At 61.2% G+C, this 25,725-nt stretch overlaps 4 protein-coding genes and 1 long non-coding RNA gene across 12 annotated transcripts in view; 4 read left to right on the top strand and 1 right to left on the bottom strand.

Annotated features, from left to right (window-relative positions):
- The window catches only part of KIRREL1 (kirre like nephrin family adhesion molecule 1), a 49,196-nt gene extending 38,944 nt beyond the window's left edge, over nucleotides 1–10,252 (top strand). Inside the window, exon 16 of the transcript XR_012657466.1 lies at nucleotides 10,238–10,252. The gene's annotated coding sequence lies outside the window, so the exon portion shown is untranslated. The remainder of the gene's footprint in view (nucleotides 1–10,237) is intronic.
- Nucleotides 490–6,414, top strand: LOC142048403 (SLAM family member 9-like). 6 transcript variants are annotated; one of them, XR_012657467.1, is made up of 8 exons: nucleotides 490–751; nucleotides 3,200–3,292; nucleotides 3,654–3,998; nucleotides 4,320–4,613; nucleotides 4,749–4,868; nucleotides 4,979–5,059; nucleotides 5,320–5,444; nucleotides 5,572–6,414. XR_012657467.1 is itself a non-coding variant. In XM_075075229.1 (8 exons), the coding sequence occupies exons 1-8, from the start codon at nucleotides 679–681 to the stop codon at nucleotides 5,614–5,616; spliced, it is 1,170 nt and encodes a 389-aa protein (XP_074931330.1). In that variant the 5' UTR covers nucleotides 490–678; the 3' UTR covers nucleotides 5,617–6,414. The 6 variants fall into 6 exon arrangements, 5 of the variants coding, with proteins under 5 accessions (XP_074931330.1, XP_074931331.1, XP_074931332.1 ...); XM_075075229.1 differs by having other exon boundaries at nucleotides 4,979–5,070; nucleotides 5,320–5,427; XM_075075230.1 differs by having other exon boundaries at nucleotides 492–751; nucleotides 4,979–5,070.
- LOC142048404 (SLAM family member 5-like) lies at nucleotides 6,787–11,634 on the top strand. Its single transcript, XM_075075235.1, has 6 exons — nucleotides 6,787–7,551; nucleotides 9,252–9,581; nucleotides 9,934–10,218; nucleotides 10,295–10,414; nucleotides 10,628–10,719; nucleotides 11,119–11,634. The coding sequence occupies exons 1-6, from the start codon at nucleotides 7,482–7,484 to the stop codon at nucleotides 11,188–11,190; spliced, it is 969 nt and encodes a 322-aa protein (XP_074931336.1). The 5' UTR covers nucleotides 6,787–7,481; the 3' UTR covers nucleotides 11,191–11,634.
- LOC142048406 (uncharacterized) lies at nucleotides 6,920–12,843 on the bottom strand. Its single transcript, XR_012657468.1, has 2 exons — nucleotides 12,727–12,843; nucleotides 6,920–12,659 (listed from the first exon to the last, which is right to left on the bottom strand). It is a non-coding gene; the product is annotated as an uncharacterized LOC142048406 (long non-coding RNA).
- Nucleotides 12,844–12,935: 92 nt separating this feature from the next.
- On the top strand, nucleotides 12,936–25,187 carry ETV3 (ETS variant transcription factor 3). Of its 3 annotated transcripts, none has more exons than XM_075075228.1 (5): nucleotides 12,936–13,130; nucleotides 14,432–14,494; nucleotides 15,491–15,728; nucleotides 17,936–18,051; nucleotides 24,199–25,187. In XM_075075228.1, exons 2-5 carry the CDS (start codon nucleotides 14,449–14,451, stop codon nucleotides 24,213–24,215), a joined length of 417 nt encoding a protein of 138 aa, XP_074931329.1. In that variant the 5' UTR covers nucleotides 12,936–13,130; nucleotides 14,432–14,448; the 3' UTR covers nucleotides 24,216–25,187. The 3 variants fall into 3 exon arrangements, with proteins under 3 accessions (XP_074931329.1, XP_074931327.1, XP_074931328.1); XM_075075226.1 differs by lacking the exon at nucleotides 24,199–25,187 and adding an exon at nucleotides 20,578–22,715 and having other exon boundaries at nucleotides 12,938–13,130; XM_075075227.1 differs by lacking the exons at nucleotides 12,936–13,130; nucleotides 24,199–25,187 and adding exons at nucleotides 13,169–13,329; nucleotides 20,578–22,715.
- Nucleotides 25,188–25,725: the final 538 nt, after the last annotated feature.

The raw sequence follows: 25,725 nt of genomic DNA, 5'->3' as shown, positions 1-25,725 counted from the left end.
GGCTTTTCCGCAGCCCCCGAGGGGGGAGAGGTGCATGAGGGACTGGGGGGAGCCCGTGGGGACAGTTTGGCAGGTCTCTGGCTGCTTTGGCCTCACCACCAGACCCTGCCAGGGGCTTCTGTTACCCGGGTGCATCCCCTGTGGTTCAGCCAAGACCTCGCAGACCTTCAGGGACATCCCCTCCCGTGCTGCTTTCTGCACACAAGGGTGCTCAAGCACCCCATAACACCCCCCGCCCAGGAGCGGAGCTGGGGGTGCTCCCACCACCCAGCTCCAGGATGTTCCTGCTGCCTGCATTTCCCCAGAGAAGTGCTTGTTGATATTGGGAAGCCCCTTTTCAACAAGCCCTTGCTTGTCACCGGGGCCAGCGGGAGACATGGCAGGGCTGCACCGGGCATCGCCGGCATTAATCCGGGCACTGAACCGGGCTGGCGAGGAACGCCGCGGGGTCAGGGGTCACCAGCAGCCCCCGCCATCCTCACTCCCCATCCTCGGAGGCGCACATCCTGCGCGCTTCCCCCAGCCACCTAATCATTTCTGGTGAGCTAATTAATAAGCTGCCTGTGCCCCGCGATGCACGGCTTCCTATGGGTTGCAGCGAGAGGCAGCTTTGCTCCTCCCCGTCTCTCCTGCCGCTGACTCTGCCCACTGAGCCGCACGAAGAACCGACGAGGAGAAATGGAGGGGGAATTGGCCAGGAGCAAAGCCCGGCTGCCCTCGCTGCTCCTGACGTTGCTCGGCCTCGGGCCAGGTGAGTGCGCGGGCGCCCGCCGCCGAGCCCTCGTCCCGGGGGAGCCTCGTGGCAGGGGGCTGCCGGCGGGGTGGGTTGCGGGCAGGGATGCCCACCCCATCCTGCCTTCTCCCTGCCTGCCGCCGGCTAATTGCGGTTCACCCCGATGCTGCCCTTCCATCCCTCCGCGCTGCCGGCCGCTCGCGAGATGGTGCAGCGGTCCAGCCTTAATGAGAGGTTTCATAATGAGGCGGTGGCCGCGGTCCAACCCCCTCCCCGGGCTCCATCTCCCCACGAGGGTCCCCTCACCCCTAGTGTGGCTTATGCCAGGTGCCGCTGTCGCCCCACGGAGCCCTTTAACCCCCCCGAGCCCTGCCAGATCCGGCTGCGAAGCGGCTCCTTACGTAAAGCAGGAGCAAGGAATCCCCTTAATTCCCAGCGAGCTAATCCACACATTTAATAATTCCTATAAAACCTCCAATTCCTACAGAAAGCATCTAATAGTACAGGCAGATTAGCGGGGAGGGGGGGGTTTATCTTCCTAATGATTAATTGGCTTCACAAGCAGGATGGGCTGTTGCCAGCCATCGGGCAGGAGGGCTGTGGCACAAGGTGCCACACTGGTGACAAATATGTGACCCAGCTAGATGGAAAATAGGCTGTTAATGATGCTTCGGAGTTTTCCAGCTGCTTTCTTTGATCAAAATTATTTGATATCAGAGTGTAGTGGGGGGGCGGTGATGACAAAGAGCAAAACCTGGGCTCGTGGTGGATAAAACCTGGGCTAAAATCAGCCCCGCAGCTCTATTTTTTAGGGTCTGACTGAGACCCGAGTGGAACTAATCTGGGCGCCGTAATGCATCGCGATGAATCGAGCACCAACGTGTGTATCCCCCCTCCCTCGCCCGCCGGATCCTGCCGCGGGGTGAGGGCTGCGGAGGCTCGGGTTCCCCGAATCCCGGGGTAAACAGGATGAGCCGGGAGGATGCTGGGGAGGCGAGGTGGCGGCTGCGCTCGGCGGAGGCTTGGCACCAGCCAGCTTTTCCCAGCCGTCATTTCCTCCGGCCGCTTGTACAATAGCGCGGGGGTGGCCGGTGGGGACCCCCCCCCGGAGAGCCACGGCCAGCGGATGTGCTGTGGGAGGGTGGAAAACGCCGGGAGGGTGCAGGGAGGGTGCCCCTGCCGCTGCCAGTGCCGCTGCCTGCGCCGCTGCCTGCGCCGTGCCCTGGCTGAGCAGCCCCTGGTTGAAACGCCGGTGGGCAGTGCCGCTGGGGAGGCACGGCCGACGGACAGACGCACGGACAGCGGGTAAATGGGGCGCACGTGGACCCTCCAGCCTTCGCGCAGCTGCGGCGAGGGATGGGGGAAGAGCATCTGCCCGAGCTCCTCCATGAGAAGCCCAATGAGCTTTTGCAGGGCCTGCCCCCACCCCCAGCTCCTTTCTGCCACTCGGGGTGGTGGCCGTCCCCTCCTGCCTCCCCCCAGACCCCAAACCCGGTGCCTCGGGACCCCCAGCTTCCCCCTCACCACCCCACTGATCCCGCCACATCCCCCCACTCCCACACACGGGCTCAGCATCCTCCCTCCGGCCTCGGTGGAGAGCCACACGGTGATGGTACCCACAGCTGGGGCAGCTTCGTGGGGCCCCGAAAACTTCGCAGTCACCCAGGGCAGCATCAGAAATTCAGTGGGGTTTAAGATTCAGCTTGAAGAACGGGAATCAAGCCTGGGATAAGCAGGATCAGAGCAACAAAAGCTCCAGCGACGTGGAGCGCTCCTTATAAAGCAAAGCAAAGAGGCAGCTTGTAATTTGGGGCTGCTGGAGGGTTTTATACAAAGTAAACACTCAGATGTCTGTGTTTAATCTGCTTTGATACACAGGCACATCTGCTTCTGCCTCCTGCGGGTGCGGGGAGAGGAGGGGAGGCGGCGGGCGGGTGCACCGCGGCGATGGAGGACCCGTCACCCCAGCCATCGTGGGGTCCCGTCCCAGCCACGATGGGGCAAAGCCGCTCGCCCCGACTTTCGCCATCCCAATGGCTGGGCATCCCAGTCCCCGCGTGGGACAGGGAGAAGGGGAGGCTGTTATCCCAGTGGCAGAGGGGCGTGGGGGGCTGCGGGGGCCGGGGCCGGCAGAGGAGACAGCTTGTGGGTAGGCGGGAGCTGCCAGGAGCGAGGGAGGTGGTGCCGAGCGGCTCCTGGTGTGATTTTGCAGAGAGCTGTCGATGCTGCCAAAAATTAAAAAAAATCCACGGTGGAGGCTCAGATGGAGGAGCTGAAACCAGCCCCTGGGGCTGGGGGAGCCTCCCGGGATGGAGGCAGCAAACTCCATCCCTGCGGGAATCGCCCCTGGTCCTGCATCTCAGAGGTGGCTCCATCCCTCCTGGGTCCGGCATCGCCACCGTGCCGGGACTCCCGCAGCCACCCTTGCTCTCCCCCATCACCTTAACCCTTGTCGATCTTTCGTAGGCATCTTGGCAGAGGCCCGTTTTAAGGCGGACAATGAGGTTTTGCAGATGCTGGCTGGGAACTCCTCCCAGACTCTGTTGGAGCGTTGTTCTGGTGAGAGCCCGGCCGCAGCCCCGGGGACGGCAGCGTTCAGATGAGGCACCCGCATCTGAACCAGTAGATGCTTTATTGGTTTGTTTTTTCCTTGGCAACCAGTCTCCAAGCCCGGCATCCTTCCCTCCCTGCCGGAGCAGGAGGTGACTCCATCGGGATACGGGGTCTTTTGGGGGGGGGACATCCCCGTCCCCAGCCCGGAGAGGGACCAGCTGGCGGAGAAGAGACCAGGCGGCTGCGTCAGGGCAGGGAGATGCTGCTTCTTCCCCCTGAAAAGGGACCTGTCCCCGAGGGTCCTTCTGTCCCCGTCTGATCCCCGTCTTGTCCCCGCACGGCCGGTGACTTTCTACCTTGTCCGCAGAGCTCCTCTTCGGCCAAGCCCGGGTGCAGCCCCAGCAGGTGAACGGCGTCCTGGGGGGGTCCGTGCTGCTCTCCCCAACTCTGCCCCCCAACAAGAAGGTGAAGGAGATCGAGTGGAGCTTTTCATCCGGCGCCGGCACCACCATTCAAGTGGCAGAGTTCGGTCCCGGCGGCAGCTTCGAGCGCCCAGACCCCAAGGACCGGTTCAAGGAGCGGCTGGAGATGTTCAACGAGACGGCGCTGAAGATCAGGGCCCTGGAGCGGGGCGACAGCGGGGTCTACGGGGCTCGGATTAAACTGCACCCGGCGCTGGTGGAGGATCAGTCCTTCAGCCTCTCTGTCTACGGTGAGCGGCTGCATGCTGGGGTTTGGCAGAGCTGCTGGGGGAAAAAATAGCCCTGAGTGTGAGCGCTAACCCTTTTACAGGTGGGGAAACTGAGGCACAGAGCTATGATGGGGTTTACCAGGGTTAGGCTAGACCCCAACCTTTTCAGCCCAGTGCCTGCAGCCCCTCAAGCTCCGCAAAAGGCCAAATCCTGCCACCCCAGGGGTCCCCGAGGTGGCCGTGCCGTGCCCCGCCAGGGACAAGCGTAACCGTGGGGATGAGCAGGGTGGAGAAATCCCCGCCGTCCCACGCTGATCTGCCCCCCCCTCCCATCGGGCGCAGAGTCGGTGCCGAGCCCCCGGACCCGCAGCCAGCTCCTGGCCAGCACGCTGGAGTGGTGCAACCTGACGCTGCAGTGCCAGGGTGCCGGCAAAGGCGCCGTCAACGTCACCTGGAAAAGGGACAACGTCATCTGGGACCTGACCTCCGACCGCCACCAGCTCTCCCCGGACGGGACCACCCTACGGCTGACCCTGCCGCCCACCGCCGCCAACGTCACCTACGCCTGCACGGTCAGCAACCCCGCCGACCAGAAGGTCGTCCACTTCGACCTGAAAGCCATCTGCCAAAGCGGAGGTGAGACCCTCGCCCCAAAGATGCTCGGGGGTCCGACGCCAGCCGGCTGGCTTGGCGCGGGGTGGGTGGGGGCTCAGCCCTTGGGCCAGGGGTGGGGGGTTTGGCACCGCTCAGTGCCTCTCTCTGCCCTCCCAGGGGGACAGTCGTCCTTCTCGAAGTCAGGGTACATCGTCCTGACCCTCATCCTGGTCGTGGTGAGCTTGGGGGGAGCCTTCTGGTGCTGGCGGATGAATAGCGAGAAGGCGGCAGATCCAGGCAAGTGAAGCCCCCCCCCACCCCCAAGAGACAGCACCGCTTTGGGGGGGGCTGGGGGAGCGGTGGTGGGCTGTTTCCCAGCCCTGCCCTGATGCCCCACTCCCCCGCAGCTGCCACCCCCACGGTGCCCGCCGAGGAGAGCCCCTCCGACCCCCAGTACACCGAGATCGTGCGTCGGAGCCCCCCGGAAGGTAATGACCAGGTGAGGCCCCCGGGGGGGCTGGGGGCTCCACCCGGGGAGGGCTGTGCTGGGGGTCCCGGCCATGCTGGGGTCATGGCGTCATGGTGGTCCCAGCTACAGCGGGGTCCCAGCCCCACGGGACACCCATGGGTGCAGGCTGGGCTCCGTGCCAGGGCAGAGCATCCCGCGGGGGCTCCCCCAGGCTGGGGAGAGGAGCAGGACTGGTGGGTCCCTCACCAGCCCCCCCACCCCCCGCTATTCCTGCTGCAGGGCCTCAGTCACCCTGAAAACAACCCGGAGCAGAGCCCGCCGCAGAAAGCACCGGTCACCACCATCTACGAGCAGATCCGCCGGGCGCCAGAGGACACGGCCGAGGAGGTGACATAGGCCCTCAGGTGCGGGGGGTGTGGGCTGCCCCCAAAAGGGGACCATTGCCGGGGGTGGGGGGGGGTGCCTGCATGTGGGGACCCCCCGCCCCGACCTCCGCCAGTGCGGAGGCTGAAGGGCTCCTCTCTCCCGCAGGCACCCGCAGAGCCGGAGCATCGGGATTTCCCGGAAGGGCTGTAAAGTGCGTTGTGTGCCAAATCCGACCCCTCCAGCCCCCGTTTCGGCTCCGGGGATGGGAGGCACCATCTCGGGGCGAGAGCCAGATGGATGCTTTCTCCCCCCCCACCACCTCCGGTTTATCTCCGACCTCCTTCTCCGACGCCCTCCGAGACTCTTTGGGGAATGGGATCCCGGACCGAGACAGAGACGAGCGGCGGCGGCGAAGCTGGGGGACCCTCCGTGGTCGCTGGGTGCCCCGGGATGGGGGGGACACCCCGGGGTTCACCTCCCGCATGCCACCGCTTGGCTGGGGCTGGGGGCACATCCCGGTGCCGGCCAGGCCACGCCGCTTCGGCAGGGCACTGCGGGTCCTGCATGAGACCCCTGTGGGGCGGATTGACACCCCCCCATCCCCTCAGTGCCCCCCCCCCCCGCCTCCAGCTCCCCCCAGGGCCGTGCAGAGACCCTCTGTGGGGTGATGCCCACGCAAAGGGGGGGACCTGCCCACCCGCTTCGCTGCTGCTACAGAGACACAGAGAGGGGGACACCGGGGCGTCCCCCCAGCCCCGTCCCATGCAGCTCCACGGGAGCGGAGCCGGGTGGCGACTCCGGGGCCACGGAGGGATGCAGAAGGGACCGTCACCCGTGCAGATCCACCGAGAAGCACCCCCCTCCCTTCCCCGCCGCCATAGCTGTTGCCCGTGTAGCCCGTTGCACGTCACGACGGAGGGGGTGTCTCACTGCCTGTGTGTCCAGCACCTACTGTCACGGGACCTCCCGCCGCTGTAAAAACAGCAAATAAATGTTGGTGAGATCAAAGGGGAAGAGCCGGCAGCGGAGGGGGCGCGCGTGGGCAGGCACGTACACGCGTGCGCGGGCGTGTGCGTACACGCACGCCCGTTTCTCTCCGTGCATCCGCACGTGGACCCGTTGCAGTAAAAGCATCCCGGGGCCACGCAAAACCCCCGGGTTTGGGCCTCCACGCCAAGAAACCCCAGCCCAGCCTGCCGCACACACGGCGGGGACGCAGCCGCCTCTCGCTTCCCTTTTTGGAAGGGCAGCAGCAAGCGTGAAATCTGCTCGTGGTCCCCGGGCTGCCTGGGGCCAGCCCGGCCCCTCCCCCAAATCCCCCCCCCCCGCCCCGCCCCACACCCCCGAAACCTGGGGGACTCCCACAGCCTGACTCTCCGTCACAGCCAGGACACGGTGGGAGCCCCGAGGGGTGACAACAGCTGCGGCGACAGGACTGGGCTGTCCCCCAGAGACTTGCACCTCTTTTACGTGTCCTCCGCTGCTGCTGTGGGGGTTCTGGTTCAGCGAAAGCTTCTCAAGAAAAAGATTTTACTGCTCAAAGGGAGAAACCAGCCAAGTCGTGAGTGGGAAACACCGCCTCGGGGTAGGGGATGGGACATCCTCGGTGCTGGGAGCCCGACCAGGACATTTCCAAGGCAACTTTCTCCCCTCTCTGGGAGGAGCGGCCACCCCAGCTTGGCCCTGTGGTGGGGACTAAGGGTTCCTCCTCATCCCAGGTGTGCTGGGCTCCACGCAGGCAGCCAACCCAGCTGGTGTTATTTACCCAGCAGCCGGCAACAGCACCCAGCATCCGGCTCCTTCCTTTATTGCACCTCCTTTCCAGAGATAAAGCAAGGGCCGGAGCCTCACGGATCAGCTTGGACACTGCAGGGACCAGCACCAAACCCTTGGTGCAACAGGAGGCCGAGGTCCCCACGGCCTGTGGCATCCCCCGCGGTGTCCCCATGGGGTCCTCGCGTCGCCACTCCCCTGGGAAGGTGCGTTGCTCTATGTGGGTAGATTTGCATGTTCACTCCCTCCAAGCCGGTACAGAGAGCTGAGATCGAGGCTTCTGAGCACGCAGCGTTGAAGCGATGGGGATGTCATCCGGCCGCCCGCGTCCCCGCGTCCCCTGGCTGCTGACCTCGCTTCTCCTGGTGGCAGGTAGGCAGGAGGGGAGGGCAGCAGCCGTGCCGGGAGGGGGCCACGGCTGTCCCAATGCTTGCGATCCCCACTTATTAGTGAACCCCATTTCTCAGCGACGGTGAGAGCGAGCTGGGGTGTGGGTCCCAGCTGTAAAATGAACACTGGCCCCGGCGGTTTAGAAAATACATGAAATATTAGGGGTGAGAACAGGCTTTTCCCTCTGCAAAGGAGCCGGGAATGATGCACCGGTGGTTCTTTGCGGGGTGGGCCGGGGCGAGCCGGGGCTGCTTTTTTGCAGCCGATGGGAGAAACGATGCGGGACATTGCTCGGCCTCCCCTCCTCGCTTTACTGCCGGCATAAATCAGCTCTGGAGAGGTTTACTGTCCCTGGCAGAGCTGGGAGCCCAAGGCCAGCGCCTGGGGCCGTTTGCTTCTTCTTCTGCTCCGTGGCTGCCGCTGGGCACGCTCGGCTCAGCCAACCGGCGATAGGAAAAGGGAAAATTCACTTTGGCGAGTTATGGAGGAAGGAAAGGAGGGGCGATCTTCCCTCTTTGTTTGCCTGCATGTTTCCGTGAGGAGGAAGAGGGAGGCCGAAGGGTGGCTTGGCCCCAGGCTGCTCCAGCCTTGCTGCAGCATCACCGCTCGGTACCCACATCCTGCAGCCGTCAGGGGTACCTGGAAAAAGCTCGATGGGTGCAATGAGTGGGCAGGGGCTGGGTGCTGCCTGACGTTCAACCACCACCCTGCTCCCCATCACCGCACACGGCTGCTGAACCCCAGCATCGCGGCGGTACCCAAACTGAAACCCCTCCCCAGGGGAGCGCGTCCCCAGAACTGGGGTCGGGGCAGGGCTGGGGGGGGGGGGGGGGGCGGGGGGATCCACGGCCACGCTCGCGTGACGGGGCGATGAACCGCTCAACGCTGCGACGGTGCGTGTGGTTTGCCGGCTACGGGCTGGCCGTGCGGTTCCCCCAACCTCGCTTTCCTCTCTGCAAACCAAAGCGGCTGCAAAGAGTGGGGGAGAGGCCAGAGCCAGCCCCGATGCACGAAGCACGTAGGAAACGAGCAGCCTGCAAGCGAGGGTGCAGGAGAAGCCCTGCGGTGTGTGGACGCGGCCGTCTGTCCGTCCATCCCGCTCCGGGGGGAGGCTGCGTCAGCATCTCGGAGCCACATCCCCCGGTGCGGGCGGCTTTGCTGGTGGGAGCATCTCGCCCCAGGAATCGGAAGCTGCACCTCAAAAGCTCAGCGCTGAGCTACCCCACGTCCCTGAGCGGGGGGTACCTCCCCCCACTGCGACCTGTGGGGACTTTTCTGAAGATTTAACCTCAAGCCCGCCTCGGTTTGAGCCCCACTCGGGCGCAGGCACCACGGGGAGAGCATCCTCATCCTCTCCGTGAAGCCCTGGCTAGTCCCCGTGATGGGGTCGACCCGTGCGCAGCGTGGGGTGACACTGGAACAGCACAGGACGATGCTGGGAAGGTACCATGAGCACCCAGGGGTGCCCAGCCCCACGCGTGGTGCCCGGCCGATGGGGATGCTGGCAGGGGTGTGATGGGTGTAGGATTAAATGAATCATCTCAAGGTGGGCGCTGCGCTCCCATGACTAAGGCACAGGCGGGCAGATGCCCATGGGTACCTCGAGCGAGGTCTGTGGGCAGGAATGGCGGGGGGGGTCTGCTGGGGTTCTCCAACCTCCAGATCATCCTTGTCCCGGCCAGGTGCTGAGGTTACCCAGCCCCAGCAGGTGAACGGCGTCCTGGGGGGGTCCGTGCTGCTCTCCCCAACTCTGCCCCCCAACAAGAAGGTGAAGGAGATCGAGTGGAGCTTTTCATCCGGCGCCGGCACCACCATTCAAGTGGCAGAGTTCGGCCCCAGCGGCTTCAAGCGCCCAGACCCCAAGGACCGGTTCAAGGAGCGGCTGGAGATGTTCAGCGAGACGGCGCTGAAGATCAGGGCCCTGGAGCGGGGCGACAGCGGGGTCTACGGGGCTCGGATTATATTGCACCCAGCGCTGGTGGAGGATCAGTCCTTCAGCCTCTCCGTCTACGGTGAGCGGCTGCAGAGCAGTGGGTGGTGGAGACAGGTTTACAGCCCCGGTGGGACCAGCCTGCGGAAGAGGTGATAAAGCCCTTCTACACCCAGAGTTATCAGGGCCCAGGAAAGGGGAAGAGAAATTGCTCTTGCTGCTGAGCATCTGTCACGGGGATTTTCCTAAGGTTTATGAGTAACTGCGATCCACCCCCACCTGCGCTTCCCCTTCCCATGCCCTCTTGCTGCCCCTCCGGCCCAGCTCGCCCTCCCTGGGCGACCAAGGGTGTCCTTGGGGTGGCTTCGGGGTGGCCTCGGGGTGGCCCTGGGCAGGCTGGCTCCTGCGACAGCGTTTCTTTGCACCTTGAACAGGGCCGGTGCAAGCGCCGGAGATCCAGCACCAGCTGCTCTCCTCCAGCACCCAAGGGTGCAACGTCTCCCTGCAGTGCCGGGTGCCGGACGGCAGCGGTGCTGAGGCTGCCTGGCAGCTCGGCAGCTCCCTCTGGGCGGAATGGGGAGAGCTCCGTGAGGACAAACGGACACTGCTCCTGGCCGTGCCCGCCACCGCCTTCAACTCCTGCTACACCTGCGTGGCCCGAAATCCCATCTGGGAGCGGAACGTCTCCATCTGCCTGGACACCCTGTGCCAGCAGCAGGGTAAACCCCCCCCCCCCAGCACCCCGTCCCACCCATCCGGGGGGGTCCTGGCACCCACCACAGCTTGTGCCCACAGAGAAGCACAGCTGGCTGAGGTGGTATGTGTGCCTGGTGCTGCTGGGAATGACTCTGGTAGTCCTGCTCAGCATCACCTGGTGCTGGAGGAAGAAGAGGAAGAAGAAAGCAGCAGAGAGAGGTAGGCGCTGCCAGGTCACGGCTGTGTCCTCGCAGCCGGGATTCCTCAGCAAACAGAGCTGGGAAAGAGGGAAATGGCTTTTTCCTTCGCTGTGGCTCTGCCTGCTCCTGCCTGCCCTGCCTGGAGCAGGGCGGCTCCGTACCCCCCTTCCCCACAGCCCGGCTCCCCCTCCGGCACCCCTCGGCTCACCCCTGCCTGCTCCTCTCCCCGCAGCCACCACCGCCCCCCTGCCCAGCGAGGATGCTCCGATGGAGCCGCAGTACGCCAAGATCCAGATAAGAACTCCCCCGGAGGCATATGAGGAGGTGAGGCTGGGGAGGCCGGGGCTAAATTCGGCTCCTGTCCCGTTGCACGGCAATGCTGGGGCCGAATTCGGCTCGTGCCAGGGTTGGGCTCCGGCTTCCAGCCCTTCCCTCCAGGTGCTGAGGCCAAGGGTCCTTCCATGTCCCCAAAGTCCCCAGAGCTGGGGGGCACAGCCTCCTTCCTCAGCCCCATCACCCTGGAAGCAGCTCCCAGCATTGCTCTGAAGCTCCTCGTGCTTCACTGGGGAGGGGGTGGATGGGGAGGGGGCATTGAAGGGTGCTTTCCAGGGCCACCATGTCTCCAGGGGCACTTGTCCCGGCTGGGGAAGGGCCACGACCGTCCCCCTGCCAAAGGGCCAGCGGCTCAGGGGGGTGTTCTCCCTATTTTCTGCCCCCACGCAGCAAAACCACCCCACCACCATCTACAGCGAGGTGCAGGCAGGCGCGGACAGCGGGGCCAAGCCCTTCGCCTAACCCACCGCGGCCAGTGAGTCCCACCGGTGCCTCGTCCATGCGGCACCGGGGGGGCTCTGTCCTCATCCCACCACCCCGAGGGACCCCAGCTCCGTCCCCACGTTGCCCCCGAGCGGGACGACAAGGACCGCCGAGGACTCACGGCAGCGGGCAGGAGCGGCCGCCGCACAGTGCCATGGACCGACGGACACTCGTGTCCCCGATGTGGGGTCTCCTCCTGCCCCCTCCCTGCTCCACGTGTGTGTCCCCCCCATCTCCGCCGGGGGAGCGGAGCAGGACTCGGGGGACGGGGAGCAGCGTCCCCGGGGGCTGCCACATCCCCTTTCCCCACACCCAAGAGCAGCCCAGTGGGGATGGGGGTGTGGGGCAGGTTGGAGGGGGGGTCCAAACCCCTACCAGTACCCATTGGCTCACTCGTGACTCAAATAAAGGTGGGTGAAGGTGAGGTGGGGGTGAATTTATGGGGGCCAAAGTCCCCCCCGGGGGCACCCAGGGGTGTTGGGGTGCTGCAGCTGGCTGAGGGTCCCGGGCTGCCCTTCCTGCAGCGGAGTGGGGGGCTCTGGGTGATGGGGATGGGGGGAAACACATTTGTGTTTCAAAATTGGGGGGCACAGGGTGATGCTCAGGGCTGGGGTGGGGGAGCAGGGGGGTCCCAGCACCCACAGGGCGGGTAGGGGGGGCCCAGCACCCACGGGGCGGGGGCGGAGGGAACAGAACCCATGGCTCTGTGCCGGTCACGGCATGGCCCCTCCCCAGAGCGTGGGCACCCCCCAAGCTGCCCATGCCCCAGGGCCCGATCCTGCACAGCCGGCCCCCCCCATACAGCCCCAGTCCCCATGGGGCTGGATCCTGCACCGCTGGATCCTGGTACAGACACACCCTGGCACAGCTGGATCCCCACACAGTGGGTCCCTGGTGATCTGGATCCTTGCACAGCTGGATCCTCATACAGTCACACCCATGCACAAGTGGATCCTCAGGAAGCAGGAACCCTGCACAGCTGGATCCTTGTACAGTCACACCCCTGCACAGCTGGACCTCGGTAAAGTGGGACCCTTTGCACAGCTGAATCTTTGCACAGCTGGACACACACCCCCCGGACCCCCCCCACCTGAATCCCCGCAAAGCTGGATCCCTGCACAGCTGGATCCCCATACAGTCACCCCTGTGCACAGCTGGATCCCCATGCAGCGAGATCCCTGCACAGCTGGATCCCAGTAAAGTGGGAGCCTTGCACAGATGGATCCACACAAAACTGGAGCCACACACACCAGGGTCCCCACACAGCTGGATCCCTATACTGTAACACCCCTGCACAGCTGGATCCCGGTAAAGTGGGACCCTTGCACAGCTAGATCCTTGCACAGCTGGACCCTCCCTGCACAGCTGGATCCCCGCACAGCTGGATCCCAGTAAAGAGGGACCCTTGCACAGCTGGATCCTTGCACAGCTGGACCCTCCCCGCACAGCTGGATCCCCGCACAGCTGGATCCCCGTAAAGAGGGACCCTTGCACAGCTGGACCCTCCCCGCACACCTGAGTCCCCGATACCTGGATCCCTGCAGAGCTGGATCCCTTCACACCCGCAGGCCCCTTCGCTTTCCGCCCTCTTTTGTCCCCCGCCGCTGCCCGTCGCAGCGCCGGGGCGGGGCGGAGGCGGGGCGGGAGAGGCGTGGCCGTGCGTACGTGCGTGCGCGCTCCCGCCGACCGCCGGGCCGGAAGCGGAAGCGCGTGTGAGCGTGCCCGGAAGTGTGTGGGCGGTGGCGGCGGTTCCGGTTCCGGCGGCCGTGCGGGGGAGGCAGCGGCGGCGGCGGCGGCAGCAGCGAGGCGAGCGGCGCGTTACCCCGCATCGGCACCGCGCCCTGGGCGCCCTCCGCCGCCCCACCGCACCCGCTCCACCCGCCGGACCCGCTCTCCGCACCCCCCCGCCGCCCACGCAGGTGGGTCCCGGTACCGGGCGCGGCCCAACCGCCGCCTCCTCCCGGCCTGCGACGGGGGACGCCCCGGACGCGCAGCATCGATCGCGCCGGTGCCCGCGGGGCCGGCTGTTGGCGACGCGGGGGCCGAGGGCGCCCGTTACCGGCGGCGGCGGGGGCGGGGGGCACGGCGCGGCTGCCCCCGGTAACCGGGAGCCCCTCGGTGAGGCGGAGCCCTTTGGCGGCTGTGCTGGGGGTGGTGGGAGGCGTCCATCGGAGTTCTTTGGGGGGGCTAAACGGGGAGCCCATCCCCCACCCCCCACCCCCGGTTACCGGGAGGCGCTTGGAGTAGGGGTGTTCGGAGAAGCGGGGAGCCCTCCCGGTAACGGGGCGCTTTGTAGGAGGTCGGTGGGGCGTACGGATCCCTGTGGCCGTGGGGAGGGCGAGCCTCGGTAACGGGGGGGGGGAGCGGCGGAGCCGTCGCTGCCCCGCCCGGGGCAGGGGAGGGAGCGGCGGGGCAGGCCGGGGCAGGCCGGCGGGAGGGGGCGGCGGCGGGGCTCGTAACGGGAGCCCCGGGCCCGGCCGCCGCCGCTTCGGCGCCTCGTCTCCTCCCGGCAGCCATTTACATGCTTTGAACATTTCAAAGCTGGGAAAAAAAATCAAAGCTGGAAAAGCCGGCGGGGACGGGACGGTTCCTCCGGGGGGGCTCGTCGGGACACCGGGGCCATGGGGGGTCGGGGGGGCGCTCCCGAGGAGCCGGTGGCTGCCGCCGCTAACCCCTCCCCCGCCCAGCGCCAAGGGAAAACGGGGCGCCGGGGTGGGGGCGGACACACAAGCGACACACACGCACCCCCCGCTTGATTTCCGAGGTACGGCGTTGAGCCGAGCCCACCTAAAGCGATTGGAATCAGATGTGCCGTTTCCAGCCGGGATCGGGAGCCGGGATTTTATTCCCCCCCCCCCCCGCCGCCTTTTCCCTCCCTGGTACATCGGAGCGAGCTCAGCAGCTTGTGTATTTTGGCAGCGGAACCCGTCTAGTAACAGAAGACAAACTGTGTTTGGCTTGTTTTGTCTGTCTGACGGCCCCGCCGCGCTGCGTTCGCCGGCTTTAACGGCGAGGCAGGGATTAAACGCCGTCTTTTTTTCTCTCTTTTTTTTTTTTTTTTTTTGCGGCGGGGAGGAAAAAAGGGATGGGGATGATTACGGTCAGGGAGGATCCCGGGCAGGGTTTCAGCTCGAGGTGGCCTCTCGAGAGCAATACCGAGTTGCCGGTTGTGTTAACGGCACGTCGATGTCGCTGATGCCGATTTCCTTGTGTTTCGCAGTCAGCAGGAGGGAGAAAATGAAAGCAGGCTGCAGCATTGTGGATAAGCCAGAAGGAGGAGGAGGTAAGGAAGTCTAAAGGCTGAGTTGTTCAGCTGTTACGAATTCTTTTCCCAGGATAAAGGAGCTCAGGCGGGATTAATTCCACCTCTCCTAAAAGCTCTCGTACGCGGGCAAAAGCCGCGTGTGAGTGAGGATCGATCAGACGTCTCGCGGTCGGCGAGTTTTTAAGAACGCCGGGTTTAATATGCCGATAAATCTTCCTGGAGGTGTTTTATTTGTAAGGATTTGGGATCTCTGAGGTGGATCCTCACCCCCACCACCCCCCCCCCGGCTCCGGTCTGGTACGGCTCGTGCCTGGTTTTGTCTCCGTCGCAGCATGCGATAGCGGTGTGGGTGGCGTTGGAGCGTGATGCGGTTTCTTCCACGCTGCCAGAGCCTGAAATTGTGGCCGTGATGATTTTGGGGGGTGGGGGTGGGGGGAAGAAAAAAATAACCCCCCAAAAAAAACCCCCACCCTTCGCGTTCGTAGTTGTGCTGGGAAACTATTCTGAGAAAGCCAAACTTGGCAGTCGCTCAGAAACATCTGCCGGCGCAGTCGAAGCTGGAGCGAGCTGCCGTGCTCCGAAATAAGGGGGAGCTGGAGCGGCTGAGAGCTCGCCGCCCTCTCCCCCCCCGCCATCAGCACGCCAAATGCTCGAACGGGGATTATTTGCCTTATTTCAGCCACCTGGAGTCCAAACCGTAGCAATGTCTAAAGCTTTTGGGCTCTTTTCTGCTTCTTCGCACGCTGACGTCCCTTTTGGTTTTACCATTTTTGTTTTTTGTGTAGTTTGGGGATTCTCCAAGAAGAGGGGGCTAAAACGAGCGAGAAAACGAGCAGCAGAGTAGGAGAGCTGGGTTTCTCTGCTTTCACATTGCATGTTTAACAGAATTACAGCCCCCAGCAATGCTCTGCGGTCTCGCTCTGGAGAAAACACGATAAATCCGCCGCAGAGCTTGGCGGTTGCGAGCTGTCGCTGTCTGACTTTTTTTCTGGGGTTTTTTTGGCCCTTTCCAAGGTTATCATTTCCCAGAGTGGGCTTACAAGACCGAGTCGAGCCCCGGCTCCCGGCAGATCCAGTTATGGCATTTCATCCTGGAGCTGCTGCAGAAGGAGGAGTTTCGCCATGTCATCGCCTGGCAGCAGGGCGAGTACGGGGAGTTCGTCATCAAGGACCCTGACGAAGTGGCTCGGCTCTGGGGGAGAAGAAAATGCAAACCCCAGATGAACTACGACAAGCTGAGCCGGGCTCTCAGGTGAGCAGAAGTGTCCGTGGGGGTGAGGGACTCGTAACGAGCCTTCCTCCCATCCTTCCCCGCCTCACTTGGGCGTCCGACTGTAGCTATTCAGTCCCTGATTGGGTGGCACCTGCGTTTCTGGGAGGTTTGTATGAAATTTGGAGTTCTGGGATGCCAGATCGCTTGGGTAGGGCTGACTGTGCTTGGGTGTGATGAGACAGACAGGGGAGGGTGTCCCGGGTTCACCGTGCCGTGTTCTGCGTCACGGTGTAGATTCACACCTCTAAGTTCAGGTTGTTATTATCAGGACGGCTTCCTTCAGGGGAGCTTTTCTGCCTCTTTTCTCAGCTTCCATTGCTGCTGCTGGCTTGAGCAATGAAGGTGTGGGAGGAAACCAGAGGTGTTCCTCTGTTATCGCGCCGTCAAGGGGACCGTTTCAGAGGAAGCGACTCCCTTTTCCATCATCGTTCCTACTTGCCTCTTTACCGCGAAATCCGCGCGTGAGGCAGAGGTTCGGCGCCAGCGGCCCGGGGTGACACAAATCATGTGTCCCTAAACATGAAACCGCATGTTCCCGAGCCCTGACGGCACAAATTTGGGTATCCTTAAGGGCACCACCAGCGTCCCCTCGCGTGAGGGAGGGGCTCAGTGCTCCTCACTGGGCACTTCACAACTCCAAAGCCTCCAAAACAACTTTCCCCTCTTATTTAGACCCTTCCATAGGGTTTGGTTTGGTTTCCAGTTATCGCTGTGTATTTTGAAGGCAGTCAGTGGATAACTAGCGCGACCCTCTGAAGTATTTCAGGTTTTCAAGCCTGTCACCTGCAGGAGTGGCTGGGTTCCTGACAGGTCCTGGCATTATCAGTCTGTAACATGGACTTCGCTGCCTTATGCCCTCTGATACCTCCTGGGTGGAGCTGACAAAGACAAACAAGGCAGCAAACACGAGTGTCTCATACTGGAACAGGAAGGAAACAATAAATTGAATGGCACCGAGGCTGTAATTGGTGCATGGGAGTGGAAAATAGCCTCCACCTGCTAACGCTGATCATGTCTCGGCATCTTGATGTCGAGTGCGAGAGCGCTGAGGGTATCGGCAGCCGCTTCAGCTCGGGACCTGTGGCTCCTTCCTCCTGCTGCTGGGGGCTGGCCCTGCTTTGGTGCACGCTGCGGCGCCAGGCACCCTGCCTTAATCTCCCTCCCGAGTGCAGAGAACAGCGGCCGATCCGTGTGTAACACCTTTGTTTGTACACCAGCATTAGGAGGCTGAGGACAAACAGGGGTGGTGTAAGCGGGGAGGAGGCTGCGGTGGGGATTAGACCCGCTGTCTCCGTCCGTGGCCGAGTTCTTCTGCCTTCGTTTGGCGCCGCGGAGGTGAGGAGGGGAGGCTGGCCGGCGGTCCGGGCTGGCTGCGAGCACCCGCCCTCCGCAGTGCCTGCAAAGGAGAGGGAGTGTTTTTAATCCAAAGGTGCAAAATGGGTGAACAGAAGGGAAGCAACTTGCTCGCGGGCACGGGAGCAGCAGAAACCAGCTCTCCTGATTTCCAACCCGATGCCCTGTACGCTGTTACGATACCCAGCACCTTGAAGACTGCAGAAATAAAAAGGAAATCTGAGGCTACCTGGTTAATTTGGTCCCTTTTGCTCCACTCCATTGTGGCACTGAGTTTTATTCTCCCGCAGCCCAGGCACACGTTTCCCCCCCCCTTTCAGGCTCTGTGTCTCAGCAGAGCTTCACCTGAACTTTCCCCTCCTCTCCTCGGTCCTGTCGCGTCGCCCTGGCAGCCGCAGCCCGTGTCTTGCCGCGGGGCGCTCGCGGGGCCGGCCGTAGGGAGGTAGCACCAAGCGCCGTGTGGGATGCTTGCGCGAGACCCCCGCCCCCAGTCCGCGGCACCGGTCCCAGTTCGGACAGGGGCGAGAACAGCGTGTACAGGCTGGGCCTGTTGTCCAGCTTTCGCTTCCCTTCAGGAGCTCACCTTTTCCCACACGTTCTAAGGAACGTAATGGTCTGTAAAACGGTTGGAAACCTGCTGCTAAAAACGTGTTGTAAAAGGGTGTGGGTGTCGTTTGGAAACTTCCCGATCGACTAATATTTTCTCCTACTAATAACATAAATTCTCTGGGGAGCTTCATTTTTGTAGGTGGGTGTTGATGGCGCTGAAAGAAACGAGACCTTTAAACAGATCACCGCGTGCTTTGATCGATCTCCGTACCTTTCCCTAACAGATACTATTACAACAAGAGGATTCTCCACAAGACAAAAGGCAAAAGGTTCACCTACAAGTTCAACTTCAACAAGCTGGTGATGCCCAACTACCCGTTCATTAACATTCGGCCTAACGGTGAGTGCGGGGTCGGGGCAGCTCTTTTTAACCGGCCCCGCTCCTGGGGTGCGCAGCGGGGCCGGGACCGACCCCGCAGCCTCTGCAGATCCCCCCTCAGTTATCTCCTACGCTTGAAAGACTGCGGGGGCAATCACTGCTGCTGCAGTGGGAATGCCTGGACGTTGATAAAGCCTTATCTGGAGCGCTCTTTCCCTCGGGTTTCTCACAGACGCATCTGCGGTTGTCTTCAGGGGAGACTGGAGGCATTTTGGTTTCCTACCCGAGCTTGCTCGTTGGCCTGTCCTTACGGGCGCCGCGGGTTTGCTTTGCTTTGCTCTCGGCGGGGGTGGGTGTCCTTGGGATAAGAAGGTCTTAGTTCTGTTGCAGGGACCTTGCCTCACTCACATGCTTGTTAACGTAAGTTTATGGTGCCATATAAATGTGACCCTTCGTGACAAGGAGCTTAGAGGTGCACGGCCAGGCGTGCATGTGAGCGCTATCAGAGAGTTCGCAGCTTAACAACAGTTTGCTCTCCTCCCTGCTTCTGCCAAGGCCCCTTGTTTACTTCAGTTCTGCTCCTTTTGTACCAAAAAGAGCTTTTTCTTAACCGACTTCTGCCTAGAGTTCAGACGGATGTAATAGCGAGCGCAGAGCAGTGCTCCAAAGAGTAGTAACTCGCCAGAGTTTGACTAAAATCACAGGTATTTCTCGATTCTCCCTGCGGCAGAACAGCGTGCTGACGTTCAGGCTAACAAAAAAGAGTTTGGGAACGGAGCGTAATTGTTCCTTTCTCGTCCTAAAAGGCCTTTGAGTCTCTTGCCGGGAGCAGGAGCTCGCTCTGGATCTGTCCCAGAGTCAGCAGTACTGCTGTGGTTTCTTTGGAAGAGGGTCCTTTGTTCACAAGGTCCTTTTTGGTGGAGTTGAGTCCCCCCCCACCCCGTAGCTGGATTCCTACAGCTGGGGTGATCGCCTCCACGACTGCACAGCCACCAGGCAACCAGGGAAATTAGCGGCCATCGAGTCCATCAAAAAAAGAGGCACGCACAGCCTAAAAGCCCTTCTGGAAGTCATTACGGCGAGGCCCGAGACGGCCAACTCTCCGCAGCAAAGGGAGCGCGAACGCGGAGGCGCCTGAGCTAGCCTTTCTCACAGCACCGTGCGCTTAGTTCTCACCTCGTGAAGAGCGCCCCAGGGGAAGCCTTGAAGATTCGTCTAGCAGGGAGAGAGAGCAGGGGAAAGTGGGGTTTGAATGTTGACTCTGAAACCCCGGCGGCTGAGAAAAACAGGTTACGTGTGGGCAAGAGTATTTCTCATCGGTGCTCGTGTAGCCTGTGCCTACGTACGGCGGTGGCTGCTCGTTGATCTTGGCAGTCGAAGCGACCTGCGTCGCTCCCCGCCCCTGGGGGAGTCCTGGCCGGGCGCGAGCGTAAACGCGATTTCAAGGCATTGTCTTCGAAGCAAACGGTGACCCCAAAACGGGGCCGGGAGAATAGAAATATTCATAAAGGTGTTCAGCTTCACCTGTGTGGGACGCGCCGCCTTTATGGCGGCGGGGAGAAGGAAATGTATTCTCCAGGAGCCCTTAGCCAAAGCATGGGGGTGTAAGATGTAGTACGAAGCTGCGCTGCAAATCTATAATTACTTGCAGCAACGAGTCTGGGCAGTTCCAGCTCAATATTGCTCACTGCTGTTCCTTTTCCCTGTTTGCAGCCACTCCCTCCTATCTCTGGGGCATGCATTTAAAAAAAGAAGTTTGGAGAACTGGAATGCACTTGTCTAATTACAACCTGTTTTCTTTCCTTCTGGCTGGGATGGGGGTTGGGATATCAAACCTGTTTGGGGCACGGGAATCGGGTTTCTTTTCTCGACGCTTAGCGCGGTTTTAGAAGGGAAGGGAGAATCAACAGGCGCTTTGTGGAGGTGAGAGAGCGGGTGGAGGAGTTTGCCTCGATACGGCACGAGTAAGTCGTAGACAGGCGGCTCTGTAGGCACGGCGGTGGAAGAGGAGCCGGCGAGAGCTGGCAGAGACGTTGAGAGGAGATGTCTTCCCAGAAAAGCACAAATCAGTGACTTTCAGTCAGCCCCGAGAGCCTGAGGTTCGCCGGCAGCGCTTCTGCCGGTGGCGTCGGAGCGCGATTGCTTAACCCCGCTCCTAACGCGCCGTCGTCGAGACCTTTTCTGGTTAAACCAGCGCGAGGAGGTCAGGGGAGGGCATCCGAAAGTGGAAGTTATTTCGGTGGTACTGGAGGTTCACGAAACCTCAGCCGGGGCGGAGAGAGGAGAGGATTCATCCCCAGCAGTGGCGAGGTTTTGAGGTGGGCAGAGGAGACCGGAGCTATGCAGGGGAAGGGAGCAGATGGGAAAGGCGCCTCCCATCTAATCGTCCGCCGCATTGTTGATAGCGCGTGATATTTTTGTGTTAGTCTTCCAAACGCCTGCGGGCGCAGCCTGAAAAGAAGCTCTTTACCTGTGGTTTAACCCCCTCGGGAACCGCGCTCTTAACTCTCTCCCGTCCTCTTTTTCTCTTTCCCGCCCCTGTCCCAGGTGTCGTGCCGCAGAGCGCTCCTCCTGTCCCCACGGCTTCGTCCCGCTTCCATTTCCCACCGCTGGACAGCCACTCTCCCACCGAAGATGCCCAGCCCGGTCGGTTCTCCGGTGGGTCCCTGGTCCCATCCAACCCAGAAGCGTTGGGTGACGGCGGCGAGAGGAAGCCGGACATGCCGGAGCTGGAGGACGGCTCCTCGGATTGGCGCCGTGGCGTGGATCTCATGGCCTCGCGCAACGCCGTGGGCGCCGGTAGCGTCAATCACCAGAAGCGCAAGCCCGATATCATGCTCCCTCTCTTCACCAGGCCCGGGATCTACCCGGATCCTCACAGCCCCTTTGCCGTGTCCCCTCTGCCGGGGCGCGGCGGGGTCCTAAACGTCCCGATCTCTCCAGCGTTGTCCCTGACGCCCACCCTTTTCTCCTACAGCCCCTCTCCGGGCCTCAGCCCCTTCACAGGTAGCAGCTGCTTCTCTTTTAACCCCGAGGAAATGAAACACTACCTGCATTCGCAAGCTTGCTCCGTCTTCAACTACCACCTGAGTCCGCGGACTTTCCCCCGCTATCCGCTCATGGTGCCACCACTACAGTGCCAAATGCCCCTCGAGGAGCAGCCCCAGTTCCCCATCAAGCTACAGCCTCCACCCGTGGGCCGCAAAAACAGAGAGAGACTGGAAAGCGCTGAGGAGCCGGCGGCCCCGCAGCTAGCTACTCCTCCTCCCCGGGTCAAGGTCGAGCCCGTGATGGACAAGGAGGCAGAGTCCGAAGAGCTGCCGGCGAAAGGAAAAGACAAAAGCGAGAGAGAGGAAGGCTCCGGCCTGCCAGCCAGCCTGGAAGAGGAGAAAGGGCCTGTGTTTGCCAGACCAGCCGCCCCATCGTGGCACCCAGCCCCACCGGCACCCGTCCCGGCCGGCTTCTTGCCTGACGAATCCCAGGAGCAAGGAGAGAGCAGCGGGGAGAAATCATCCCGGGAGCCTGCCGGAGAACCGGGAGCGCAGGAGAAGAGAGAGGATGCCCTGATGCCTCCGAAGCTGCGTCTCAAGCGCCGCTGGAACGGTGACCGGCAGGCGGACGTCCCCGAGGAGCGCCAGAACGGCCGACTCCACTGGAACGGGGCGCTGGGCGGCCCGCACCTCGCGGCGGGTCCCAAGGCCGTGGCGGCCGCGGCTGCCTCCGACACCTAAGCCCGGGGGAGCCTCGCGGTCCATCAGCGCTGAAAACATCTGTGTATTTATGTAGCAAGGTTGCAGAGCGTGGGGGGCGGGCGGGGGGCTGGGGCTAGCCTGGTTTGGTAATTCTAGAAACTAGGGGTTTTGTGTTCTTTGTTTTCGTTGTTGAATTGCAGGTGAGACGCGGTTGTCTTGCTCCGATTAGGAGAGGCGAGGGAAGCCGGGCCGCCCTCGCGCGCGGGCTTCGGGCCTCGCACGAACTCCAGCGGGGTCGAGGCCTCCACCGGGACGGAGGAACTCCAGGCACGGTCTATTTTCTATACGCTCTAGTATTTATAGAAGCAGGAATCTCCGAATTCATCTAGTTCCCTTTTCTTTTTATATATGGAGCCTGGTGCGATGGTGGGAGAGGATTTCCTGCCCGTTCGAGACGTGCTGTGTGTCAGCCTCGGAAGCCGTCTGTATTTTTTTTTTTTGGGGGGTGGGTGGGTAGAGGGGGGACGCTGGGGGAATATTGCACTGTCTGCGAATCGGGGAAGGTTGCAGAGAGACACAAGTTGGAAAGTCGCCGGTGAGGGGTGGGACGCCGCCGGAGAGGGAGCGGCGATCCCGGCGAGCGGATCTCGGTAGCGCTTTTGGGATAACGTTAGTCGTCCTTTTCGCCTTTCTGAAGTAACTGCAGAAGCCATGAGCAAAATATTTTAAAAAAAAAAAAAAAGAGAAAACACACACACACACAAAAAAAAAAATCTTTCAGGGAAGGGAGTGGGGTGGGAAAAAAAATTAACCTAATGCCTTTAATATACGCATTAAAATGTACCCTAGGTTTTTTTTTTTTTTCCCCCTAATTGTATGGGTGGAGTTGGGAGCGATTGGAAGATTAACACTGAAATGATTGTGGTGAGTTCATAGAGAAGGAATGACAGGAGCTTTGTTAAATCTTATTTCCTTTGTTTGGTTCCCCTATCACTTTGACTCATGCCTTAACTACGTGTACACTTTATGCGAGCAGGGGCTATTGGCAGAAGCCGCCGGCGCGAGGGCCGGGCGCGTCTGGCCGGGTTTCGCGGAGGTTTTTTGGGAGCGGAGGGGCGGCCGTGCCCGCCGGGCGCCGTCCTCCGCGGGCTGGGTCGAGGCGGGGTTCGCGGTGTAAATCTCGCTGTATTTTCGCTGTAAATCTGCTATTTCCCTACGCGGCTGCGTTTCTCGTTAGGCTGATTTAAGTTTTTTCCGGATTACATCGAGGAAACGCTCTTGTCTCCCGCTGCTTCGGGACGAATCCCGAACGATTCCTTGAAAGGAGCTTGGAAACAACCGATCTCCATGGGGATGGAGCTGTATCCAGCGAGCGGCTGATTATTCACGCGCTCGTAGGCGAGAGGCGTGCGCGGGCAGATTTCTCCGGTCGAGGACTCAGTAACTGTTGTAGGAGGGGAGCGTGTGTGAGCACAAGATTATTTGCAGACGCGATTTAGGCAGGTAGATGGGGCTGGTCGGGCCCCGTCGAAACGAGACGCCGTGTGTCGTACCCAGAGCGGTTCTAGGGGTGGGGAGGGGGGTTGTGTGTGCAATCCGCTTACCCCGGCCGGGCTCCGGACCCCCAGCGCCGGGATCGACCTCCACGGTACGCAGAGGAAAAGGGGGTGGGCGGGGAAGGAGCCCCTCGATCCGGCCCCGGAGAAAGGGGTTCAACGAGTGAACTCAGGAATTAGAAACACGAGGCCTTTCCCATCAGTAATGCATATCGTCACCCCCCACCCACCCACCCCTCGCGCCCAAGTGCCGGCGCCCGCGGGCGCCGCTCCTGTTTCGAGGGGGGAACCGCCCTTCTCGCCCTTTATTTAAGGCAAAAAAAAAAAACAAACCAACAAAACCCAAGAAGTTGAACCGTTGTTTGGCTTTAAAAGTTTGTAATCGATTTTGGGAAGGGGAGGTGAAAGGGGGTGGGGGGTGGGTGGGGTGGGGGTTGTCTTCGTAGCCATTGCACTGCAAAACCGGGAGCTCCGCGTTCAGGGATAAAGGACTCAGGTTCTCAGGACAACGGACCAGTGACCGGCTGCGGGCGATGGGCTCCGCTTCGGAGGAAGGTGGGGGGCGGGGGGGGGCAGCCAGCCAGCAACCCCCCCCTCCCCCCACCCTACCCCTCCCCAAATCTCCGCGCCGGCAGCGTCACCCACATCCCCGCCGGCTCAGGGTGGTGGTGGGGGGGTGTCACCTCGGTGCGAGGCGGGGGGGTGTCCGTCCCCCCCCCGACCAGACTTCGCATTGCCTAGCAGCAGCCTCGGAGGAGGGCGCTTATAAATAACATTTTAAATAATGAAAAGAAATTATATATATTCCGATGTGCCAAAATATTTAAACTTGTAAAGTTTAAATGGTTGAAATCTCAACGTCCACCTGTATTAATTAATCAAGAGCATGTTAATGTTTAAACCATTTTTGCTTTGTTTAGTCATAGAGAATCTGTAGGAAAGAGACTTTAATCGGACAACCAGCAGTACGCCAAGGTGGGGTGGGGGGGGACAGAAAAATCGAGGCGGGGCAGGGAGGATCAGCCGCGCGTCTCCCCGCGAGCCCGGCAGGACGAGCTGCAGAGCCGAAACTCCCCGAGTCCGGGGGAAGAGGAGGAAGAGGAGGAGGAGGAAGAGCCCCTCTCCAGAAGCATTAACCTGGGCGGCCGATCGCGTCGCCCTCGTCGCCTGCGGGAGGTTCCGCCCGTTGCTCGGTTGTCCCTTGTTTTTTATTTATTCCATAATTATGTTGTTGTTTTTAAAGTAACTTGTTTTTTTTTTTGTTTTGTTTTGTTTTTTTTTTTTCCTCTTTGTCTTATGGATCCTGGTGGGTTTAAAAAAAAACCAACATGAATTTCTTGTGGTTTGAAATAATCGTAATCAGATTGTTTAAAAATTCGATTTTTAGAGTGCTTTTAAGGAGAAAATATTTACCGATAGCAGGTTGGGGGGGGGGGGTTGTGGTTTTTTTTGTTTTGTTTGTTTTTTAAGGGGAAAAAAAACCCAACAAATCACTTTTCCTGAGGCATGTTCTTTGACTTTACTAGAACCGATTCAGCAGGGATTAGTGTGGATGCATACACGTACGGCGGGGACGCGGTTGGCTTGAGCTGTCCGTCCGCGGAGAGCGGGATTGAACGTGTGTGTATATGTACATAACAATGTAAAGTAGTCTTTAAATACTCCATTGTGCAGTGCCTTTAGACGTTCCACTTTCTATAAAGTCTTCAAAAAAAAAAAAAAAACAACAAAAAGTTTGCATATATATATTATATATATATGATGTAATGTTATAGAAATATATGTATAATATACATATTTTTTCCAGGGGTATCTGATAGCTCTGTATTTTGTTATGGAAGTTGAAAGAAAAAAAAAAAAAAGTATTTTACCTCAAATTAAAAAGTTAAATAAACCTTTTAAATAAGCATTTCTGCTGGTAGCTCGGTTCTTGGCGGGGTCTCGCTCCGGGGCCGGGACGCGGGTCTTAACCAGGGTCTCTCCGAGCCTTTCCGAGAGCCGAGGCCGCGGCCGGACCCGCCCGTCGCCGGTGGAGGTGCTGGTGGCTCCATTTTGGGGAGAGGAGGATCCGCGGGGACCCCGCAGCCGCCTCCGCTCCCGCACCCCAAACCCCCACGGCACCGGCAGCCCCGGCCGCGGGTGGCTCTGACCCCGCGCCCCGGCGGGGACCGACGGGCGGACGGACGGGGTCGGCAAGACCCGAAGCGCCGCCGGGCGGGATGGGGGGGGGCGGATGCGGGGCTCTTGTAAAGCTGGGTTTAAACCAAATTTGACTAAAACCGGCTTAAATCCCCGCTCTCTCCGCCTTGGCCAGGCCCGTGGCCAACGGTGCCGCCTTTTCTAGGATTCCTCCAGCGGAGAAGGGCTGGAGGGGCCGGGGCAGGCGGCGCGGGGGACCCCGCTGGGGCCGGGGCAGGCGGCGCGGGGGCTCTATTTTATTTCCTTTT

Source organism: Phalacrocorax aristotelis, chromosome 25 (genome assembly GCF_949628215.1).
Source record: "Phalacrocorax aristotelis chromosome 25, bGulAri2.1, whole genome shotgun sequence".
NCBI classification, from domain to species: Eukaryota; Metazoa; Chordata; class Aves; order Suliformes; family Phalacrocoracidae; genus Phalacrocorax; species Phalacrocorax aristotelis.
The sequence above is the reverse complement of the archived record's forward strand: the minus strand, read 5'-3'. Positions and strand labels throughout refer to the sequence as shown.

Coding starts and splice junctions, on each gene's coding strand:
- LOC142048404 (XM_075075235.1), top strand. CDS start 7,482: ATGGGGATGTCATCCGGCCGCCCGCGTCCCCGCGTCCCCTGGCTGCTG. Junction 7,552..9,251: donor CTCGCTTCTCCTGGTGGCAG/GTAGGCAGGAGG, acceptor TGTCCCGGCCAG/GTGCTGAGGTTACCCAGCCC. Junction 10,720..11,118: donor CCCCGGAGGCATATGAGGAG/GTGAGGCTGGGG, acceptor GCCCCCACGCAG/CAAAACCACCCCACCACCAT.
- LOC142048403 (XM_075075229.1), top strand. CDS start 679: ATGGAGGGGGAATTGGCCAGGAGCAAAGCCCGGCTGCCCTCGCTGCTC. Junction 752..3,199: donor GTTGCTCGGCCTCGGGCCAG/GTGAGTGCGCGG, acceptor GATCTTTCGTAG/GCATCTTGGCAGAGGCCCGT. Junction 3,999..4,319: donor CTTCAGCCTCTCTGTCTACG/GTGAGCGGCTGC, acceptor CATCGGGCGCAG/AGTCGGTGCCGAGCCCCCGG.
- ETV3 (XM_075075226.1), top strand. CDS start 14,449: ATGAAAGCAGGCTGCAGCATTGTGGATAAGCCAGAAGGAGGAGGAG. Junction 14,495..15,490: donor TAAGCCAGAAGGAGGAGGAG/GTAAGGAAGTCT, acceptor GCCCTTTCCAAG/GTTATCATTTCCCAGAGTGG. Junction 18,052..20,577: donor CATTAACATTCGGCCTAACG/GTGAGTGCGGGG, acceptor CCCCTGTCCCAG/GTGTCGTGCCGCAGAGCGCT.